Genomic DNA, 20,000 nt, shown 5'->3' with positions numbered 1-20,000 from the left:
GGTGGCGGCCACCGCTCGCAGCAGCTGCAGCCCCTGCTGCAGGGGGCGGGACTGGTGCAGGGGCTCTACAACAGCGTGGGGGCCCACCAGGGCCTGGGCGGAGGGGCCACTAACGGGGCCGGGGGCACGGGCATGGAGATCAGCCTGGACCACTTTGACATCTCCTTCGGGAACCAGTTCTCTGACCTCATCAACGACTTCATCTCGGTGGACGGCAGCGGCGCCGCCATGTCGTCTGGGGGGGCCCTGTACGCCCACCAGCTGGTGGCGTCCCACGGCTCGGAGGGCCAGAACCACGCCGGCCCAGCCCAGCAGCAGCAGGGCCAGGAGGACGGAGGGGCCAGGGGCTCCGGATACAGCCCCTCGGAGCTCTGCCTCCAGTCCTGCTGCAGCCCCACGTCTGGGGGCGGGGGGGGCGGGCGGAGAGGGGGGTTCCCTCTCCTACATGCACGTGGCGGAGGTGGTGTCGGCGGCGGTGGCCCAGGGGGCTCTGGGGATGCTGCAGGCCACCGGTCGCCTCTTCATGGTCACCGACTACTCTCCTGAATGGTCCTACCCAGAGGTAAGCGCCCCATGCTGCTGCTACTGCTGCTTCTTAGCCTCATTCATGTGATGGGAGGACAAATGTTGTTTTGAACAACGTTTTTTTTTATACCACCAGGTGTGAGTGTGATTAGCCGTTAAAGGCCGTTTTGAAAATCGGCCTCTTCTGACATCACACGAAGGCGTGTCCACCTAGATGTACCTTGGATAGATCAGTCTACTAGCCTACTGTAAAAAAAATGTACATAGCGCCTTTCAGGATAGCTCGCTTCACAAGAGTGGGAGGTGAGGGTGTGTGTGTAGGCAGGTGAGTGAGAGTGCAAAAAGCGCAAGGCGCTGGGTGGGGTCGTGAGTCAGAGGCCATAGGCCTCAGAGGAACGGTGTGCTTTTGTGTACTTTTTGAAAGTCTCCACGGAAGGGGCACAGCGGATGTTGGGGGGGGAGCTGGTTCCACAGGGGGGGAGCGGACACGCAAAAGGCCCTATCCCCAAAGGTCTTGAGTCTCGCGCGGGGAATTGCCAGCTGGTCCTTGTCAGAGGACCTGAGGGACCGCAGGGGGGTGTCGGGGGGTCAGAGAGGTAGCGGGGTGCCAGAGCATGAAGGGACTTGTATGTGAGTAATATAATTTTGAATTGAATGCTGAACTTGACTGGTAACCAGTGGAGCTGCATCGGGGTGGGGGTGATGTGCTACCAGGGCTTAATGCCGGTTAAGACCCCGGCAGCTGGGTTCTGCACATATTGCAGTCTGTCCAGGGTTTGGAGGGGAGACCGGTGAGTATGGCGTTGCAGTAGTCCAGGCGGGTAGAAAGGAAGCAGTGGATCAGGGTTTCAGTAACCGAGTCTGAGAGTGAGGGTCGGAGTCGTGCGATGCTCTTCAGGTGGTTGAATGCAGATCTTGTGACATTCTTCATGTGGGACTGGAATGATAGGGTGGGGTCCAGGATGACACCCAGGTTGCGGACTACGGGTGACGGGGTGATGGAGCAGCCATCCACTACCAGGAGTAGATCATCAACCTTCCTGAGCAGTGACATGGGGGCCACCACCATGAGTTCAGTTTTATTGCTGTTCGGTTTGAGGAGGTTGGAGGTCATCCAGGTTTTTAGTTCTTGCAGACAGTTGATGAGTGGGCCAGGCGGGAGCTGAGTGGAGGGTTTGGTGCTGATGTATAGTTGAGTGTCATCAGCATAACAGTGGAAACTGTAGCAAACGTTGCTCAGCTATCCGTCATACATCTAGGGGGACACGCCCACTTGTGATGTCAGAAGAGGCGATTTTGAAAACGGCTTGTAACGGCTAATCACACTCACACCTGGTGGTATAATATGTCACCATTAAATGACACATTGTAAGAAATAGAAAGAAAAATATATATTGTATGGCGCCCACAGTGTTAAACTAACTAACTAAACTAACTAACTAATTAGGTTATAGGTTTAAAAAACAAATCCTAATATAAAAAACAAGGAAGGTGAATTATGTAGAGAAACATTGTAAATGAATTATAAACGGTGAAAATGTTACTAAATATATATATAAAATCTGAGTTTATGCTACAATACTGATGCACTTTAACCAAGCATAAATGTTGAGCTACATTACATTACGTCCTCTTTTTACTGGGTGTAATACTCAGAGTTTAACTCTAGAGGGCAGAGCAGAATATAAAACCCAATGAAGAATAATTGTCGACAGCTGCGGCACTGATTCTCCACATGGTGGCGCGAAAGATCATGGAAAGCTTTTGTTTTATTACATTTAATCTGGCTTTGTGTAGTCTTTACCTTCGCCAACTAGGTGGCGGCAAACACCAACTTTCAAACCCCTTCTTGTGCCGCTGAGTAACAGTTTGGTGTGCTTCGCAGGGAGGGGTGAAGGTGCTGATTACTGGCCCTTGGCAAGAAGCTAGCTCAAACTACAGCTGCCTGTTTGACCAGATCTCAGTCCCTGCGTCCCTCATACAACCTGGGGTACTTCGCTGCTACTGCCCAGGTAAGAAGAGAGGCTGGTCAAGGTCTACAAGATGAACATGTGAAGTGCTTTTTTCCTCTTAATATTTTTTCAGTGTATCATATCATTTAGCGCTATATCTATTAAGAGTCCGTTTTTCTGTGAGACAGAAATATTTGTCTTACATTCTCTGCTGTCATGGATGAACTAAACAAACAAATTAAAAATATTACTGGTGGAATCAATTATTATAAAACAATTATTGCATTTGCGGTTGAATAATTGATACTGAAAAACTAGCATGTAAGTTAGTAAAGGTACTTCCTGGACATGCGTCTGGAATGCTATCCTGATTGTATTACATAATTTATTGTGTATTCGCAGTGTGTTGGCATTTATATTGTATTTTTATCTGCACATTTATAGATGATGTCCGTTTTGTGTGCTTCTTACAAACAAAAAGAAGGAACTAGTCTTGTTAAGTTATAATGAAATAAGTTAGGTATATATGTCAAATATTTATTATTTTTGTTTAAAAGTATTTGATAAAAGGAAAATGTACCTCTCATTAGAAGTGATGTTAACATTTTAGCCCTAAGTGAAAAGAGTGTCGTACGGTGTAGGCCTGTTCCTCTAATAGACATTCTCAGAAGCCTCGTCTTAGCCCTTCTCCGTGCGTGCGAAGCGTGCCAAAGTCAATCAAGCGATTAATGAATTAAAGATAGCGCCCGTGTACCGCTCAGCCGAGTGTGACTGACCGGATCTCCGATGTCCTCTCCCTCCCGCCTCAGCTCACGACACGGGCCTGGTGACGCTGCAGGTGGCACTCACCAACCAGATCCTGTCCAACTCGGTGGTGTTTGAGTACAAGGCCCGTGCCCTGCCCTCGCTGCCCTCCTCCCAGCACGACTGGCTCTCTCTTGATGGTAGGTCTGCTCTGCGCTCTTAACGTCCGTCCCCTTGTTCTGTTGGGCTCCCTGTCCACCAGTTTGTGTCTAGTCCTCTGAACGTCTGTTCCCTGCTTATTATGTGATTGGGCACGCTGTGTGGGCCTCCGTTGCCCCATCGGTCGGCTCTCCTCCGTGTGCCCGCTGGTCCTCCCCCCTGACCCTGACTGACTGTCTCCCGGTGCCCTCTGCATGTCCCCATGGCTGCCTTGTGTAATGACCGTCCATACCTGCTCTATGCTCTCCTCCACTGTCCCGCCTGTGTTGTGTTTAGATCTTCACAGTGACACTAATCAACAATAGGGATGAGATTAGATATTGAGTCAATTAACAAATTATTTGATTTGCTATTGCGAATAATAAGAAGAAAGGCTGTATGCTGCAGATGATGTATTATATATTTTTGTCTCATTTCACATTGCCCAGTTTGGACACTAGAGGGCGCTGCACTTGTATTCATAGCTACCATGCCTAGTTACTCAGGAAAAATAAGGGTTTAAAAATAAATATGTGGGTTTTACTCGACAAGACATACATGACATTGCATGTGGGTTCAGGCTAAACACTGCTGGATTCAGGCTGAAATAAGGTTTTATTTTGACATTTCATTGAATAGTTTCAGCCACAGATTGATTGTGGTTTAAATTGTACACTAAATCGAATAATCCTGTCATGGACACTTTGGGTTTGTGAATTGTTGATGCCACAATGTTGTTTTGTTGTGTTTGTAAGTCGTAGTTTTTGAATCAGAGACTATAAGAGTTGACAGCATATTATTTGAGCACATTTACCTCAAAACTATTTTTCTAAGAACGATAATCCCAGAGAATTGGGCATATGGAGCTATCATTTGCTGTCTATGGTATTGTGTAGTGGGCCCTTGGAGCTGGAAAATGTAAAGCTAGGCATAGCCATGTGATATCATGAAATGATAGTAAAATAAAACATTCTTAATCAAAGAATTGATAATAACAGATCAGCAATGCTCAACAGCTTTAAAGAATATTGATTTTGAATATTATGACTAGACTCATAACCAAGGTTGTTGTACTTGGTTGTCGGTTGTCGTACAAACCCAAGTATTTGTATTTATTTGTATTTATTTATTTATTTAAAGGACAGTGCACATTGATTAACATTTCTGTAAATGCGCCAGTGTTAGCCAGCAGGCTAATTTTCAACTGTAGTCCTTTGGCAAGATGTTATACTAGGCACATGGTGGCTGAAAATAAAATAACATATTAAATCACACAGCAATTGATATACAATAATAAAACATAATGCCATAGGACTGGCTCCATTAAAACATTAAAACATAAGACATATAACCATACAGCCATACAACCCTTAGGGGATCTATATAGAGGAAGACAAACATTAACGTATTATGAGAGGTGCTCACATTTTTGTATGGTCAAAAGCCAGCCCTTAAGATGGTGTGTGAATGTATGGTGTGAGGTGGAGTTTCTAATGTCCACTGGCAATTGGTTCCATAGTTTAGATGCTCTCACAGAAAAGCATAGTTGGCCAAATGAACTGGACCTAAGAGGGACTACACAGTCCCCTCTTAAGGCAGACCTTGTGGTTCTGCTGCTGGATGTCTTCTGCTGTATAAAAGTGCAGAGTGGTGGAGGAGCCTTCCCATTAAGGATCTTAAAGATTAGGCATGCATCACTGTGTTTTAAAATATTTTCCCAACTGAGTAAGTTATATTTGTTAAGAATCTTACAGTGGTGGTAATTCACCACTGTAAGATAAAGTCATTCCAAAGGTTCGGTACGTTTGCTATAACACTCTTTAAGTGGTGTGCTGTTGTGTTGTGCTCTTATGTAATGGCGTATAGTTGTGTTCTGTAGTTCTGTGCTCTTGCATAGTTTTCTGCTGTGTCGTTGTATAGTTTCATGCTCTTGTGTAATGTAGTAATGCAGTAGCGTGGTGTACTTACTTTGTGTTACACTCTTGTGTTGTGTTGTGTGGTGGTTGTAATCTCGTACAATACAATGTAGTGTACTCGTGTTGTTGTCTCGTGTAGTGTAGTGCAGCGTTGTAGAGGGCAGTGGGTTCTTCCGTACTATAGTTTTTATATATACGCGCATTTATATATATATATATATATATATATATATATATATATATATATATATATATATATATATATAAAAGTGCGTCCCCCCCATAAGCCTGGTGTTTGTAGTGTGTGCGCATCGTGCAGCGTGGCAGGCCCTTGGTGCAGTACGGAAGCGGTGGCAGGATAAAGTAGGGCATGGCGAGGCTGGGGCTGGCGGGGCCGCTGCATTGCAGACAGCCCATGCGAGAGTGGGAGTGAGAAGTGAGTGGGAAGCGGATCCCTCCGCCATTCATGGACCTACTGCCTCACTGGCCCATTCACAGAACCAGTTTGGGAGGAGCTGCCGGTGCCGTACTCCACGCAGCCCACCCTGTTACCTAGCCTCACGTTAACCCCTTCCCTGCCGCCGCCACCGCGCCGCCCCGCACGCTGCTGCAAGCCCGGCCCGGGCTCCGGATCCTGGGTGGGGGTCCTGGGTTTGCCGGAGCCTGGGCTCTTATGGTTTTTGTGGAGGTTTTTACGTTTTTTTAGGGGAGGGGGGAGGGTGGAGTTTGAGGTTTAATATGTTTGAGTTATGACCCAGCTTCATCATGTCTCCATCTGTTGTTGAACTGCATTCATAGATTGATTTGTGATGGGATTTGAGCAGAGCAGGAATCCCTTCTCGTTTTGAATCATTGCAAGGACACTCAAATACTTTTGTGCTTCTATGTTTGTTTGCTTGTGGGTGTTTGGCATAATGATTGACAGAAATTGTCTTTTTATAATACTATGGTTATTATTATCCTCAAATACTAATAAAAGTGGAAAAAAGGGTTAGGGTTGTGCTTACCTAAAGCACACGAGCACAATATAAACCCATTTTTAAAAACGATTTATATTTCTGTTGCCGCAAGAGATGGTGCTTTGTAATCAAGCATAAAGGTTATGGCAATGTTCCCAACCTGCAACCGCTAGGCTCTCACGGCTTTCAGCACCAGAGGACAGTGGACAGCGACAGCAACAGAGAACTCGGCTAAATGTGGAAAAGAACACGTGCTGCCCATGTATGCGGTCCGGGAGGATCTGTTGCTTTGCCATGTTTGGTTATGAGTGGAATTACTGCTAATATACAATCATGAGGAGGAGGGGGTTATTGTCTGATGGTTACTGAAATCCTTAATCAGTAAATAGCTGTTCAACAGAACTATGACATCAAGTGCTCATTAATTGACCCTTTTTAATGGCGTGGCGTGCCCCATTAAGACACGAGGTCTCATATGCAGCAGTCTTCTGCATCTTGTGAGTTCCCTTTCCCATCTGAAGATCACTGTGCTATGATGTGCTAATAGCACAGCTGCCTGCCTGCCTTGATTTGTCATAATGCAGAGTGGGGGAAGGGCCGCTTTTCTCTGCAGCACTGCAGGTACGGAGCCATGGGCAGGACAGAACAGACAGAGGTAAAGCTATTGGAACTGCAGCTCTTTAGCCGGCGATCGCTCGCCGTGCTCGGGTCGCATGTTCCCCGGCGCGTCGGGGGGAAGTTGGTTTTGACCGCGGTTCCACGCATTACCACGTAATGCCCACGCTGATTGTTATGTAGTAAACATGAAAGCCACCCCATAAGCCAAAAAAACAACACACTGGCGTGACTAACGGGAGACCGTGCAAACAATGCAGGAGAGGAGGGGGCGTGTTTTGTAAACACAGTAAACTAGCGTAAATATGGTGCGGGTTGCGAGCGGTTCTCGTCGAAAGTCTGCTCCACTCACCGGCCAGCACAGCGAGTCAAACACGCATTTAGGCGACGGGTGTTTTTCCACCAGGCGACAGCTGAACCCTTTTTTTTTTTTCTCAAACAAAGCAGCGCAGACCCCAACAGCTCGGCGTCTTGAAAATAGAAGGACAGATAGTGAATAATAACGACGAGAACGACGCGGGCTTTTAAAGCACGACGATCGGCGTGCTGGAAACTAGGGCGTCTGTTTACCTGCGGCGCATGCGCACGGCGCGTACTCGCAGCGATATGTTTGATTTTACTGCAGGCTAGGAGAGGAGGACTGAGTGTTATAGGAGGGGAGGGGGGTTAAGAGAGGAATGAGGGGAGGGGAGGGAGCTATTATAGGAAGAGTAGTAAGCGGTCTTTATCTCTCTCCCCTCACGTAGCTCTTTCACTTTGTTCTATTGTTGATGAGTGCTGCTCTGTTGAGATTTTTCCACCAAGGATTTTTGCTTCTTCTGATTCTTCCCCTCAAATCACTCAGTAGTAGCGAGCCAGGGGGGCATGTAGACAACTGCATTTGTGTGAAATGCAGAATGGTTGGACTTTTTGGTCAGGATGCGAGTGAATGACACCTGCTTTTCCTAAAGACAAGGGACAGTTTGCTTTGAGGGGACTCTACCCATGGAGAATGACATAGAAGGTCGGATGTGTTCAGTTCACTCTATGGCTGTTGTGTTGTGTTGTGTTGTGTGTTCCTCTGTGCGTTGTTTATCAGAGAAGTTAAGTAGCACGTCCCTTGAATACTTCAGTGCTGCTGAAACAAATTCATGGCAAACTAGACGTAAGGTGCAGCTACAACTGTTTGTTTTTGTCCACACGTTTGCTGAACATGCTGGGGGTGTTTTTTCCTCCCAAGTGTTTCCAACGACACTGCCCCATTGCAGAGGACTTTAGAGTTTATGTTGTTTAGCCTACTCGAAGACTAGTCTTTAAGATATCGACGACATAAGATATACGATTGTTTTGTTTCAAAGAGTTGTTTAAAATGTGTGGAATATCTTTTTTTCTTCTATTTTAGTCCAAACGTTCAGTTCGCATCAAAGTCTACTTAAGGTTACCCTTTAAAAGCGCTTGGTCGATCCTTTGCTATAACATACCAGGCTGCTTTAGCATCGACCTCACGATATGTGGACGGTCTTACCAAAGCTGTGGTCATCGTGGAGCCTAGCATGTTGCCTGTGTAACGCAGGGACCGAGCGTGGTATTGTCGAAGTTGTCCGCGGTGTGCAGGCGGCTGCATGTGGTTCACGTGTTGTTCAGAGTAGTCGCTCTCTAGCGCAGTGAGCATTGTCGCATCGCGGTGTTTGGTCACACTATCAGGGTCAGGGTCTCGTGGGCTCGGGGATGTTGTGCGCTTTGCTGTTGCGTGTTTTTTTTAACTCACCATGTACGACATCGATTCCGTGATTATTAATACGCATATCATTCGTTTGATTATCGGATTAAAGACTTCGTTATTACCCCTGTGTAACCCCCCCCCCACCCCCCTTCCAAAACAACTGCTTCCCAAGACTCTCAGTCCAGTACTGCACTTATAAACATTGAGCAATAGTGCGCAGTATACTGCACTGGGGTATTCCAAATGTTATTGGTTTGTAGTGTTCTGAGAGAAATTATTCGTGTTTCGTTAGTTAATCTCTTTCCAAAGTAAAAAAAAAAAAACGATAGTGTAGTGGAGTAGTGTGTTTATAACAATTTTGATCTACCTGTTGATGCGCTGCGTTATTGTTTTAGCCTCGTAGGTTAGTATTGCGTGTGTGTGTGTGTGTGTGTGTGTGTGTGTGTGTGTGTGTGTGTGTGTGTGTGCGTGTGTGTGTGTGTGTGTGTGTGTGTGTGTGTGTGTGTGTGGCTACATATATATTTTGTTATTCCATACAAATATTTAATTCAATTATTAAGATGTTATTCGCTGTGTTTATTTCCCTTAGAAATATGGATGATTATTTGTTGAAAAGCAGAGGACTTAGTCACGTTATCAAACATTGTGTTGAAAAAATATGTTTCAATGTACTTTCACACTATTTATATTCAACATATATTGTATATATATATATATACACCTAATATCCTTCAACTTCATGTGGTTACAGTCACTTTAGTGCTCTGTCTTGATGCATGTTGTCATGATTGTTGATGTTCAGTTTACATTCATAGTGGCAGAGTTGCATCATGTCCCCACATGCTGCTCTTTGCTAAAGCCATCCATCTCTACACAAGTGTAATACAAGTGTGTCAACAAGCCACTCTCATCTAAAGGCCCATATGGTGCATTGTACAGCTTAATCAATTCCACATTAATTCTCTGTCACAGCTCCTTGCCCACTGGTCCTCCAATGATAACTCACTGTGTCTATTATCACAATAAAAAACAACTCCACCATTTGAGATCAGCAGTAATTACTGGCCAATTTGAAAAATTATATCACATCAAATACCATGCTGCATACTTAGACAATGTAAGTTGATGATTTTATCTGAAAAATGGCTTAGGACTGCTTATGTATTGGAGCCTGGGTGGTCCCAGTGCTGTTTCCAGTTGATTTCACCCTACCCTGCCAACATAGCCAGAAGCTGTGTTGGATGATAGTATTCATCAAGTGACTTAAGAAATTATTCTGGATGCCATATTGGAGATATTGCTCTGCCTTCAGGACCCAGGATAAGAGCAAGGCTGGGAATGTGTAGGGCTTAGGAGTGTTGTCTTCATATTAAAGGCAGACACCACGTCCCTGGGGCATCGTGGACGTGCTGTGTCAGGTTGATTCATCCTGCAAATTATTTCTCCTTCCCTTGTTGGTGTACACTGCTGCCTGCAGCGGATGAATCAAAAGCAATACGTTATCTATGCAAATAGGACGCTAATGCTATGCACCTTATGTTGTGTTTCGGTATGATTTCGCCGTCAAACTGACCCACTTTTGGAGTCGACACACAGACGCAGTGGGAGGCATGTGTCTTTCTGTGTAACACTGGACATCAGTAAAGCTCTTTGCTGTTTTTCTTGGCACTTGCCCCTCTGTGTGACACAAGTTTTAAGTATCTGTGCGAACGGAGTTAAGTCTATAGTGGTATTGAGCTGAACAGCTGGAAGCATGCCATGTTGTATAAGGAGTCCCATACGGTGGTTGATTACCTGATGCCCTTCTAATAATCATTTACTATTTGTGGGTTTAGCGATCGACAATGACAACGTAAAGTAACAATATCATTCTACGCTGTGGGAACACAGAATAGAAGTAGTCCTCTACTACGGTTCTATACTATAACACATAGTATTGTTTCACACATTATTTGACTCACTTGTTGCTCACTGAATGTGTGGGCCAGGCGAAGCAGACGAGTGAGGCGTGCGTCAGCTATGCTTAATTGGTTTTGATTTTATTAGAGATCACCTTGAAATAAAAATGTTTACACCAGTACTGAGAGGTTTTCCTGCTGATTAATGAATCTTTGCCGGGAGATTTTGCAATCAGTGTAATTATCTCAGGTAGCTACTTATGTCTAATATTGTTCTTTCGATATAAAGTAATTCATTCATTTTACAAATTAGGGGAAGCAGGACGATTTTTATTTTCTTGGTCACTTGGTCGCTTTGCCACGTCCTTTTGATGACCAGGCTGCTTTGCAAAGTTTCAGTTCAGCAAAATTCTAAGAGCTCTTCTACTTTAAGAATTTATCTTCTCTTCGATAACGTTATACATCCAGTTAACTGTCAGGAGGGAGAAAAGACCAAGCTCATTACGATATGTCTAACTGAAGAGCAGTCTTTGATCACAGACAGCCCCAGGACCCCAGCCGTACAGGCTGCTGCCAGGCAGCTTGGCTCCTACCCCTCAACGCTCAGGTCTACCAGCGCCTGTCACTCAACTCACACTGAGAGCCAGAGGGAAGCCGCCCCACAGCTTTTTACACTGGCCTACATGTGAGCAGTTGATTGGCTGCCTGGCGATAATGAGGTCCGGTGGTGAGGTTGATTGGCGTGGACACAAGCACAGGTTGAGAAGCAGGGATTAAAGGTGTCCGCCCACAGGCTGCCAGAAGTTCACCGGTGGCGCATGAATAAGCCATGAGCCATTTCATTACGGAGAGACCGGATAAGCCTTTTAACTGAGAACATACAAACCAGCAGGGGGCCTATGACCTATCGCTTGAGGACGAGAGAACAAGGCCCCACCCCCAAGCTTAAACAATGTCCCCTGATATTTATGGTTTTCCCAATGTTCTTCACAGCTTTTTTATTGGTGCATGTATCAGGCTGTCCTGGTTGACAGCATGAGGAGATACTTGAGCGACTCTTGAGTAAGAAAAAAAAGCAGGTGGAAACAAACGACACAGTGAGGTGGAAAGAAAGACACCTGAGGTAAATACATACCTGTAGCTAATTAGCCCCACGATGCACGTGTCTGACGCGGGATCCGTAAATGCACTGTGGAAACAGAAAGCTAACAAACTCTAAATAGGTGGTCTCTTACCTGCCTGAAGGTGCTTTGTCTTCATAAATGTCTCGTGACTCATCCAAAGATGATGAAGTGTGTGCATGACATGTATACGTGTTTACACGTGTGTGTTTGTGTGTGTGTGTGTGTGTGTGTGTATGTGTGTCTGGCGCGTGGTTTATCAAGTCTTTACGAGCGCTCCTCAGAGTCAGTGGAAGCTGTCTAATGAGGGGGGCCGTGTGTCCGGGGCGGGTGACTGTGAAGGATGAACAGGACACGAGCACTCACTCCCTGTCGTCTGCAGGACAAACGATCCGTCCTCAAGCCGGCAGTCACTCTCTCAGACGCTCCACCTATTGTCATCTCTTGTTCCCAACCCCCACCCCGTTCCTCTTCTGCACTGTCTTGTCCTGTTCCTCCCCCTCTCATCCCCGCCTCAGTCCTTCCTGGCTAGGCCTCCCTGTTTACAGGAGAAGGAGAGAGCCGGTCTGATATATTTGGTACTCCCTCTCTCTCCCCCCCTGGGCCGTAAGCACCACTGTTGTTTTATTGGCAGTGGGAAATAAACGGCCTTCGGCCCTCAATCCGTCCCCTCTGTTTTCAATCAGAGCCAACGCTATCGAGCGGCGAGGCGGGCATCAGATCGCGGCGATTGGGGTGAAGGAGGAGTCTCCAGAATGTCAGTTATATAGCCCCGCTCCCCAGGCGACCCCCGCTCAAAGAGCACACCAGATGGCACCGAAAGCCCTGCGAGGAGCTGCCATTCTGGATCACAGAGGAGACAGCCCCGGGGGGGGGGGGCGGGGGGGCTCTGGGTGTGTAGACCTAACACGCCTCACATGCACCAGCCTCCCTGACAGATGGGCCCATACCTGAGGAGAAGCAACAGTGTGGCTTCATGAGGGTTTTATAAACCGGATTAGTCCCTGTTTTATTCATTTGGATCTGGCCAGTATAGCTCTGCAGAGATAAAAAAAAATACTCTGAGGTTGACCTCATCACTCTTCAGACAACTTTTGACTCAGTTTTGTTACTTGTCTGGATCGTCGATCTTGCATGTCCCTGGATGACTGCAGATGCTCAAGCCTGTCTTTCATGAAGCCAATGGCTCAATACAAGAAATGTATTATAAATCCGAGCTCAACAAATCTCAGAATCTCCCTTTTCCACACTAGTTATGCATACAGTTTCTTGATGTCTTCAAGCAATTGTCACATACCTTTTGTTAGTTGTAGCAGCATCCTCTGTGTCATTTGTCAACTGCTCTGCAATCTGTCAGTCTGTCATTCTCATTACCAGACTGAAATGAGTCAATGGGAGACTCCGGAAACGTGCAGTACAGCACTTTTTGCACGACGTGTAAATTGCAATGCACTCTTTACTTTGCTGAGTCCTCCATCCGGTAAATTACCCTAACTTGATAAGTAAATGGGATGTCTCCCCCAATTTCAGATTTTAATAGCGGATGCACTTTCACAACAGGCAGACCGCATTTCCAAAACAGAAATGTGAGCCTCCGTCACGCGAAGAGGATGTTTTAAATAAAGTGAAAAGATAAACTTATACCCGGGCCCCGGTCAAGTCCGCAGTAATGGTATCATGATCAACTGTTGCTGTCAGTGCACACTGGCAGGCAGCCATGATCTGCTGGAGAGCGTGACCCGTGATGAGGCAGAAACAGGCCCTGTGTCCGTGGCCGACACCTGCTCATTACCAGCGGGTCCACGGCCATGGATCAGGTCCTTTCCACTAATCTGGTCATGCGATCTCATCAGCCTTTCTGTTAGCCACTGCCTGTCCTAGATGTGTGATTGGCCACATAGTCGACTGTGCACGTTTGCAAACACACACACACACACACACACACACACACACACACACACACACACACACACACACACACACACACACACACACACACACACACACACACACACACACACACACACACACATACACACACATATGCACACTCACACACACACCTAACCACACACCCAGACACACACCTGACACATACAAACACACACATATGCACATACAGACGCTCTCTCACACACGCACTCACATACACACACTGTCACAACGGAGTGAAGAGGGAAAGGGGGGGATAGAGGGAGGGCTGTCGGCACGTCACATTGTTATTGTACTTCTGTTTGGCTGCTTGCTTCCCCCCACCTCCCCCCCGTCCCCAGTCCAACCTCCTGCCCACCCCCAGGCATCCTCCCCCCTCCCCCTCCCTCTGCAGTAGACGTGCATCGCATTGGAAGCAGCCGGCAGCAGGTGGCGATGACATCATCTGCACTGCAGCACACTGCAGCAGCGGGTCTGAACAAAGACATGTCGGCCTGCTGCTAAATACCATCTCGTTCCTCGTCGCTATTTGGCTCTCTAGGTCTCTCTCTTGCTAGGTCTCTCTCTCTCTCTCTCTCTCTCTCTCTCTCTCTCTCTCTCTCTCTCTCTCTCTCTCTAGTGTTCCCTCTCTCCCTCTGTCTCTCTTGCTTTCTCTCTCTATCTAGCTCTCCCTCTGTCTCTCTTGCTTTCTCATTCTATCTAGCTCTCCCTTTCTCCCTATATCTGTCTTGCTATCTCTCTCTAGCTCTTTTCCTCTCCCTCTCTCTCTCTCTCTCTCTCTCTCTCTCTCTCTCTCTCTCTCTCTCTCTCTCTCTCTCTCTCTCTCTCTCTCTCTCTCTCCCTCTCTCTCTTTCCCTCTGTCTAGCTCTTTCTCTCGATCTCTCTCTAGCTCTCTCTCTCTCTCTCTCCCTTTCTCTCTCTCCCACTCCTCCTCAAAAACATGCGCATTTTCTCTCCCCCACCGATCACGAGCAGCCGCTTTAGCCAACACAGGAGTGCAGGGGCCATGACCTCCCCCCTTCCCCCAGCTAACATACCCTTCACCTCGTCAGCCACTATGGTGACCGGGGTGGAGGTTACTGCAGCCATACTGCAGGGATCTTTCACTCGGCCATAAAAGCAAAGACAGAGATCCCCCCCAAAGTCCCCTTGAACCCTGGGGAAGAGGAGTCCATGAAGGGCACCCCACCTTCACGTGTGTCCTCGTTACCATTCGCTGTCACTCTAACTCTCCTTGACTTGCCATGTCAGAGGGTATGTTCTGCTGGCCAACAATGGCAGCTCCTTGACCTCCTTCCTATAGAGGAGCCTGGGCAGGAACTAAGCTCCCTACAGAGGCTAACCCTGCCTAACCTAGGGTAATTAGGTCCCCGCCTACCGTATCAGCACCGGGGGGGGGGGGGAGGTGTCAGAAGTTGCCAAGTGCTCATACGGCGCAGCAAAAAGATTTATGGACTCCATATTGTTTGCCTTTCTCTACCCAGTTTGTGCCGGTGCTTAGAGTCCCTCTCCTCCCATTCATCAATAAGCCAATAGCACGCTGGCAGACCATACACACACACACACACACACACACACACACACACACACACACACACACACACACACACACACACAGGCATGTTGCTGTCGCCTAGTTACCGCTCGGCAGCAGGTTGCCACAGAAACGGCCCCACGTTGGCTAAATGGGGAATGCTAATGCGGTCTTCTGCACTCCCTGCTGCAGTGGGCTCTCTGTGCCCAGCCCATGTCTGTGCACGGTGTACAGTACAGTGTACTGTGTGCGTGTATGTGTCCAATATATGCTTGAATATGTGGGTATCACTGACCTCAACACGTTTGTGTCTATGCATTTGTGCCTGTGTGCGTGCTTAAGTGTACGTGTAAGCACGTGTTTATGTGTCTTCACCCGCCTGCGTCTGTGTGTATTCATATTAAATTGAATAAGTGTGTATTACTGACCTCAACACATTTGTGTGTGTGTGTGTGTGTGTGTGTGTGTGTGTGTGTGTGTGTGTGTGTGTGTGTGTGTGTGTGTGTGTGTGTGTGTGTGTGTGTGTGTGTGTGTGTTTGACGACATGTTCCCGTGCGATTGTCTTGCGCTAATATGCACGTCTTGGATGTGTGGTCTGGTGGTCTGCCCGGCCCACCAGCATTAGATCCGTCTACAGGGTGAGGGCAGAAGGTCAGACTGCAGTGTTTCAAGCGGATCAAATCAGTTTTGAGTGCCCTCAAGTGCCTCATGCCACGTATTTAGCTCCATATTCCCACAATGTGTGCTTTGTGTATAATAATGTCAGCAAATTCTTAGTCCCAAAAGTTCATGGCGGAATTCTGATCCATGACACAAGCCAAGTGCAGAGCATTGATAACACTCTGGCATCCAGCATTGCAACACCTCCAGGACCTCCTCAGAGGAGGAGGAGCAGGAGGAGCAGGAGGGCTGCTACTGTCAAGGACTTTGGAAAGACGGATTGATTTTGTACAGTCGGCCTCTCGACCCACTTATCATATACATTGCGTGGACGTTGGAAGGAAGGAAGTGATGGGTGGGTGGGCAGGTGGGACGTCAGGGCCTGGCCATAATGGGCTATACTTCATCAGCAGGAGAGGGGCATTCATCTCCAAGGTTCCTCTAGAGGTTTTCTGAAGGCCCGTTTGAAAGGGGTGGATACCCCTCTCCTCGCCTTCCTTCCAGCGGCCGATCGCGCCGGGCTGTGTTAGTGTGCTGCGGCGGGGGTGATGGAGTGGTGGAGCAGAGATGGAGGCTGAAGCTCTGCACTGGGAGCCATTAGTGGATGATTGATGGACTCGAAAGGTTATTTTAGCAAAGCCGATTGTTTTGATGGAGTTAATGATTGATGTTATTGTTATCACTGGCGTTCTCGGGAGATTAATAATGATTATTTCAAAGACGTTCTTTTTTCTTGTGCCTTCCAGCGGAAAGTGGAAAATTAACTTCACATCATCAGAGAGATCCATGGGGGAATTTGTGGTGCATGCTCTGAAATTGTGTTTCACACATCTCCCCGTTTTAAGGCCGGCTTTGTCTGCGACGGCAAACTTTGACGGCGTTTTCACCACATGTGGTGTGGCTGACAGCACTCGATATCAGGTCGTTTATCTTGTCAGGATGTGGTATTATTTGTGCTGGTTTCAGCAAAGCTCAGTGTGTGGTTGATTCTCTCCGGATGCCTCCTGGATGCTGATGTGTATTTTTATTTTTATTCACCGCCAGACAACCAGTTCAGAATGTCCATCCTGGAGCGCTTGGAGCAGATGGAGAGGAGGATGGCCGAGATGGCCAGCCAGCAGCAGGGCAGCGGGGCCGGCGGGGCAGGGCCCGGGACAGGCGGGGCAGGAAGTGGTGTCGGCGGAGGCGGGGGCAGTGGAGGCGGAGGCAACAGCAGCCAGTCACAGCAGGTAACCATGACAAAATGTAAATAAACCCCCCTTCAAATGGGCCTTCAGAAAACCTCTGGAGGAACCTTGGAGGTCAATGCCCCTCTCCTGCTGACACGATGCACATACTGTAGGTGTACTCGGGTTGAAGGCACTCTCACAAATCAGATGTTACCTAAATTATGTCATTTAGAATATTTTGTTGTAGGAAACAAGGCTCTGTACCGTTCCCACAGATGTTCTTCTATAACATAGTTGGACTTCTGGATCCCAGATTAGAGTGAAGAATTTATCTAGCCTATTTAGTCACGACAAAGTACATTCTAGATGTTAGTTCAATACTGGTTACATTATTCATCAATTTACCCACATCCGCTCACATCAAAAATCAATGGCCTCCTCACTGTTGTTGTTGTTGCTGTTGTTGTTGTTGTGTGTTCAGTGCGTGTCGGGCTCGGGCCAGGCCAGCAGCTCCTTCGAGAGCCGTGTGGTGGTGGTCTGCGAGAAGATGATGAGCAGGGCCTGCTGGGCCAAGTCCAAACACCTCATCCACTCCAAGACGTTCCGCGGCATGACGCTGCTGCACCTGGCCGCCGGCCAGGGCTACGCCACCCTCATCCAGACGCTCATCAAGTGGCGGTACGAAGGAGGGGCTTCACTCACCCCCGCACAGCCTCGTTGCACGGGCGTAGCAGATGTCTGCCGGCATTCGGATTGTGTGCAGAGAGCTGTGAGATTGACACCTTGTTCTTCTGCTTCTCTTCAAACCAGCACCAAGCACTCTGACAGCATCGACTTGGAGCTGGAGGTTGACCCCCTCAACGTGGACCACTTCTCCTGCACGCCCTTAGTAAGAACTCTTCCAGCCTTGCATTTAAAGCCTTATTAATAGGCATTTTAAACAGCAGCAACAGGAGGTGCAGCCGCATTACCGGCATGTTATTAGAGAGGGGGGCAGCGGTAGGCAGCGGGGCCATTAAGATCACCCACAGTCAGCATTACTCCTCCTCTCTCTCTCTCTCTCTCTCTCTCTCTCTCTCTCTTGACCTTCCTGCTCCTCTCCTTGCCCCCCACAGATGTGGGCCTGTGCTCTGGGTCACCTGGAGGCGGCGGTGGTCCTGTACAAGTGGGACCGGCGAGCCCTGGCCATCCCGGACTCCCTGGGCCGCCTGCCCCTGTCCATCGCCCGCTCCCGCGGACACACCAAGCTGGCCGAGTGCCTGGAGCAGCTCCAGAGGGAGCAGCAGCCGCCGGCCCCCCTGCCCCCCACCACGCGCATGTCCTTCTCCTCGGCCCCGGACGCCCCCCCCACCACCGACAGCTGGATGGTCAGCTGGGCCAACGAGGGCTTGGTCACATCGGGCGGCGCCAAAGGCGGCGGCGGTGGCGGCGCCACCACCACCACCAGCAACGCCAACCCCAATCTAGGTCAGGAGCCCTGCGGTCGGACGCCTGGTTACAAGGGATAAGGCTCGCTCCACACTTTCGACAGGAGGATTTGAATGTTAATTATAACGTTGGCAGTAATGGGTCTTGGTCATTGTTTAGTAATTAATCGTGAAATGATTAGTCATTATAGGGAGGCATTGTGTGTGTAACTTACACAGCGTCTCTCATGCGAGACCTGGCGGAACAACGTTTTCATTAGCCTAGGTTACGGTGCATCCCATTGATTTAGGATTAGAGTAGCGCCAACAAACATCCTGAGTGCATTCGACATGTACAAGCCCTATTAGAACACTCTACAGATTTAATTGGGGTTGCGCTGGGAGAAAGATACGTTATCCATGCCTCCTCTAAGACATGTTGTGTGTCCCCTGCAGACCTGCGGAGGCCGAGGTCCGAGCCCTCCAACTACTACAGCAGCGAGAGCCAGAGAGACCTCCCGCAGGCCAAGAAACACAAACCCAACCCGGAGCTGTTCCAGGCGCGGCCCGACAAGGCCCTGTCGGTGCCGCTGAGCCTGGAGCAGCAGCAGCTGCACAAGCTCTCCTCCAGCCCCAAGAGCCTGTCGTCGGAGGGCCTGTCCGGGGCAGGCGGCGCCGGGACGGCCCGGTGGAGCTCCGGCAGGGAGAGCGGCTTCTCCAACAGCGGCCCGGGCAGGAAGGGGTCGGGGGTCGGCGGGAGCGGTGGGCTGGGCAAGGAGAAGCTGGCCGGCCGGCTACGCCAGAGGGAGCAGCTGGGCATGCTGGCCATGGCCGATCGGGAGATGGTGGACACGGAGCTGCTGTCCTACAGGGAGGACCTGGAGAGCCAGGACTGCCTCACGCAGATGGACAACCTCCAGGTCAGGACAGAAGCATGACACCAGCACACCATAGGAGCCCACCACACTGTGATGATTACGGTGTTGTGGGCTTTTATAGGAACACTTAACAGGATGAGTGCAGAGTTAGCACTACCAAGGGCAGATGGGTTTGACCCCCGTCGGTTTTACAGCGGCAAGAGATGTGTCTTCATGTTTTATGGGAGGACTTTAAATCACCGGTGTCCTACAGATGTCATTAGAATGACACACGCCGTTCGGGTGATCATGTACGACTAGCGCTGGTTTGCTTGCGGGCTCGTGTCCTGTGTGGAATGAATCAGTGGGCCTTTTGGAAGTCTCCACATTGATCTAGTCTGTCACCGTAGAGGCTCTCCGTGAGATTTAGCCGAGTTGACAGCGGAAGCAGGCCTGCTGCTCTTTACCCAGCATGAGGGAAAACCGACAAACATAAACATAAATAGACTCCCATCAGGCCGAGCTGGCACGCCGTTGACCTCTACTCTTCTTGCTCAATAAACTTCCCCGCATTGATCCACTGCTGTAGCCAAGGAATTCTCTCGCCATCCATCTCCATCTCACCGCTTGACTGGAGCAACTGAAATGCCGTTTTGGGAGTTCTACCGAAAAACGATATTAGCTTCATTCTCTGTGTTGAGGTTCAGGTCAATCCCTCCCAAAAGGTAATTAATTAGCGTGATTAATTATGGATGCCAAAACAACAACAACTGTTTGAAGTCAGAATGAGTGATGTTGAGCCCCTCCCAGGT

At 48.6% G+C, this 20,000-nt stretch overlaps 1 protein-coding gene across 6 annotated transcripts in view; it reads left to right on the top strand.

The window, feature by feature from the left end:
• The first annotated feature begins 552 nt into the window (after positions 1-552).
• camta1a (calmodulin binding transcription activator 1a) overlaps positions 553-20,000 on the top strand; it is a 32,118-nt gene continuing 12,670 nt past the window's right edge. For 2 of the 6 annotated variants that reach the window (XM_060060731.1, XM_060060658.1), the window contains exons 1-6: positions 7,188-7,912; positions 16,801-16,985; positions 17,407-17,603; positions 17,736-17,814; positions 18,041-18,392; positions 18,788-19,251. In XM_060060731.1, the coding sequence (XP_059916714.1) occupies positions 7,894-7,912; positions 16,801-16,985; positions 17,407-17,603; positions 17,736-17,814; positions 18,041-18,392; positions 18,788-19,251 (1,296 nt within the window). In that variant the 5' untranslated portion in view covers positions 7,188-7,893. Of the gene's footprint in view, positions 563-2,410; positions 2,538-3,286; positions 3,422-7,187; positions 7,913-16,800; positions 16,986-17,406; positions 17,604-17,735; positions 17,815-18,040; positions 18,393-18,787; positions 19,252-20,000 lie in introns of those variants that run through there. The other 4 variants (XM_060060890.1, XM_060060514.1, XM_060060809.1 and 1 more) reach the window with 3 other exon arrangements.

The sequence above is a fragment of the Gadus macrocephalus genome, chromosome 1 (assembly GCF_031168955.1).
Source record: "Gadus macrocephalus chromosome 1, ASM3116895v1".
In the NCBI taxonomy this organism is placed as follows: Eukaryota; Metazoa; Chordata; class Actinopteri; order Gadiformes; family Gadidae; genus Gadus; species Gadus macrocephalus.
The sequence above is the reverse complement of the archived record's forward strand: the minus strand, read 5'-3'. Positions and strand labels throughout refer to the sequence as shown.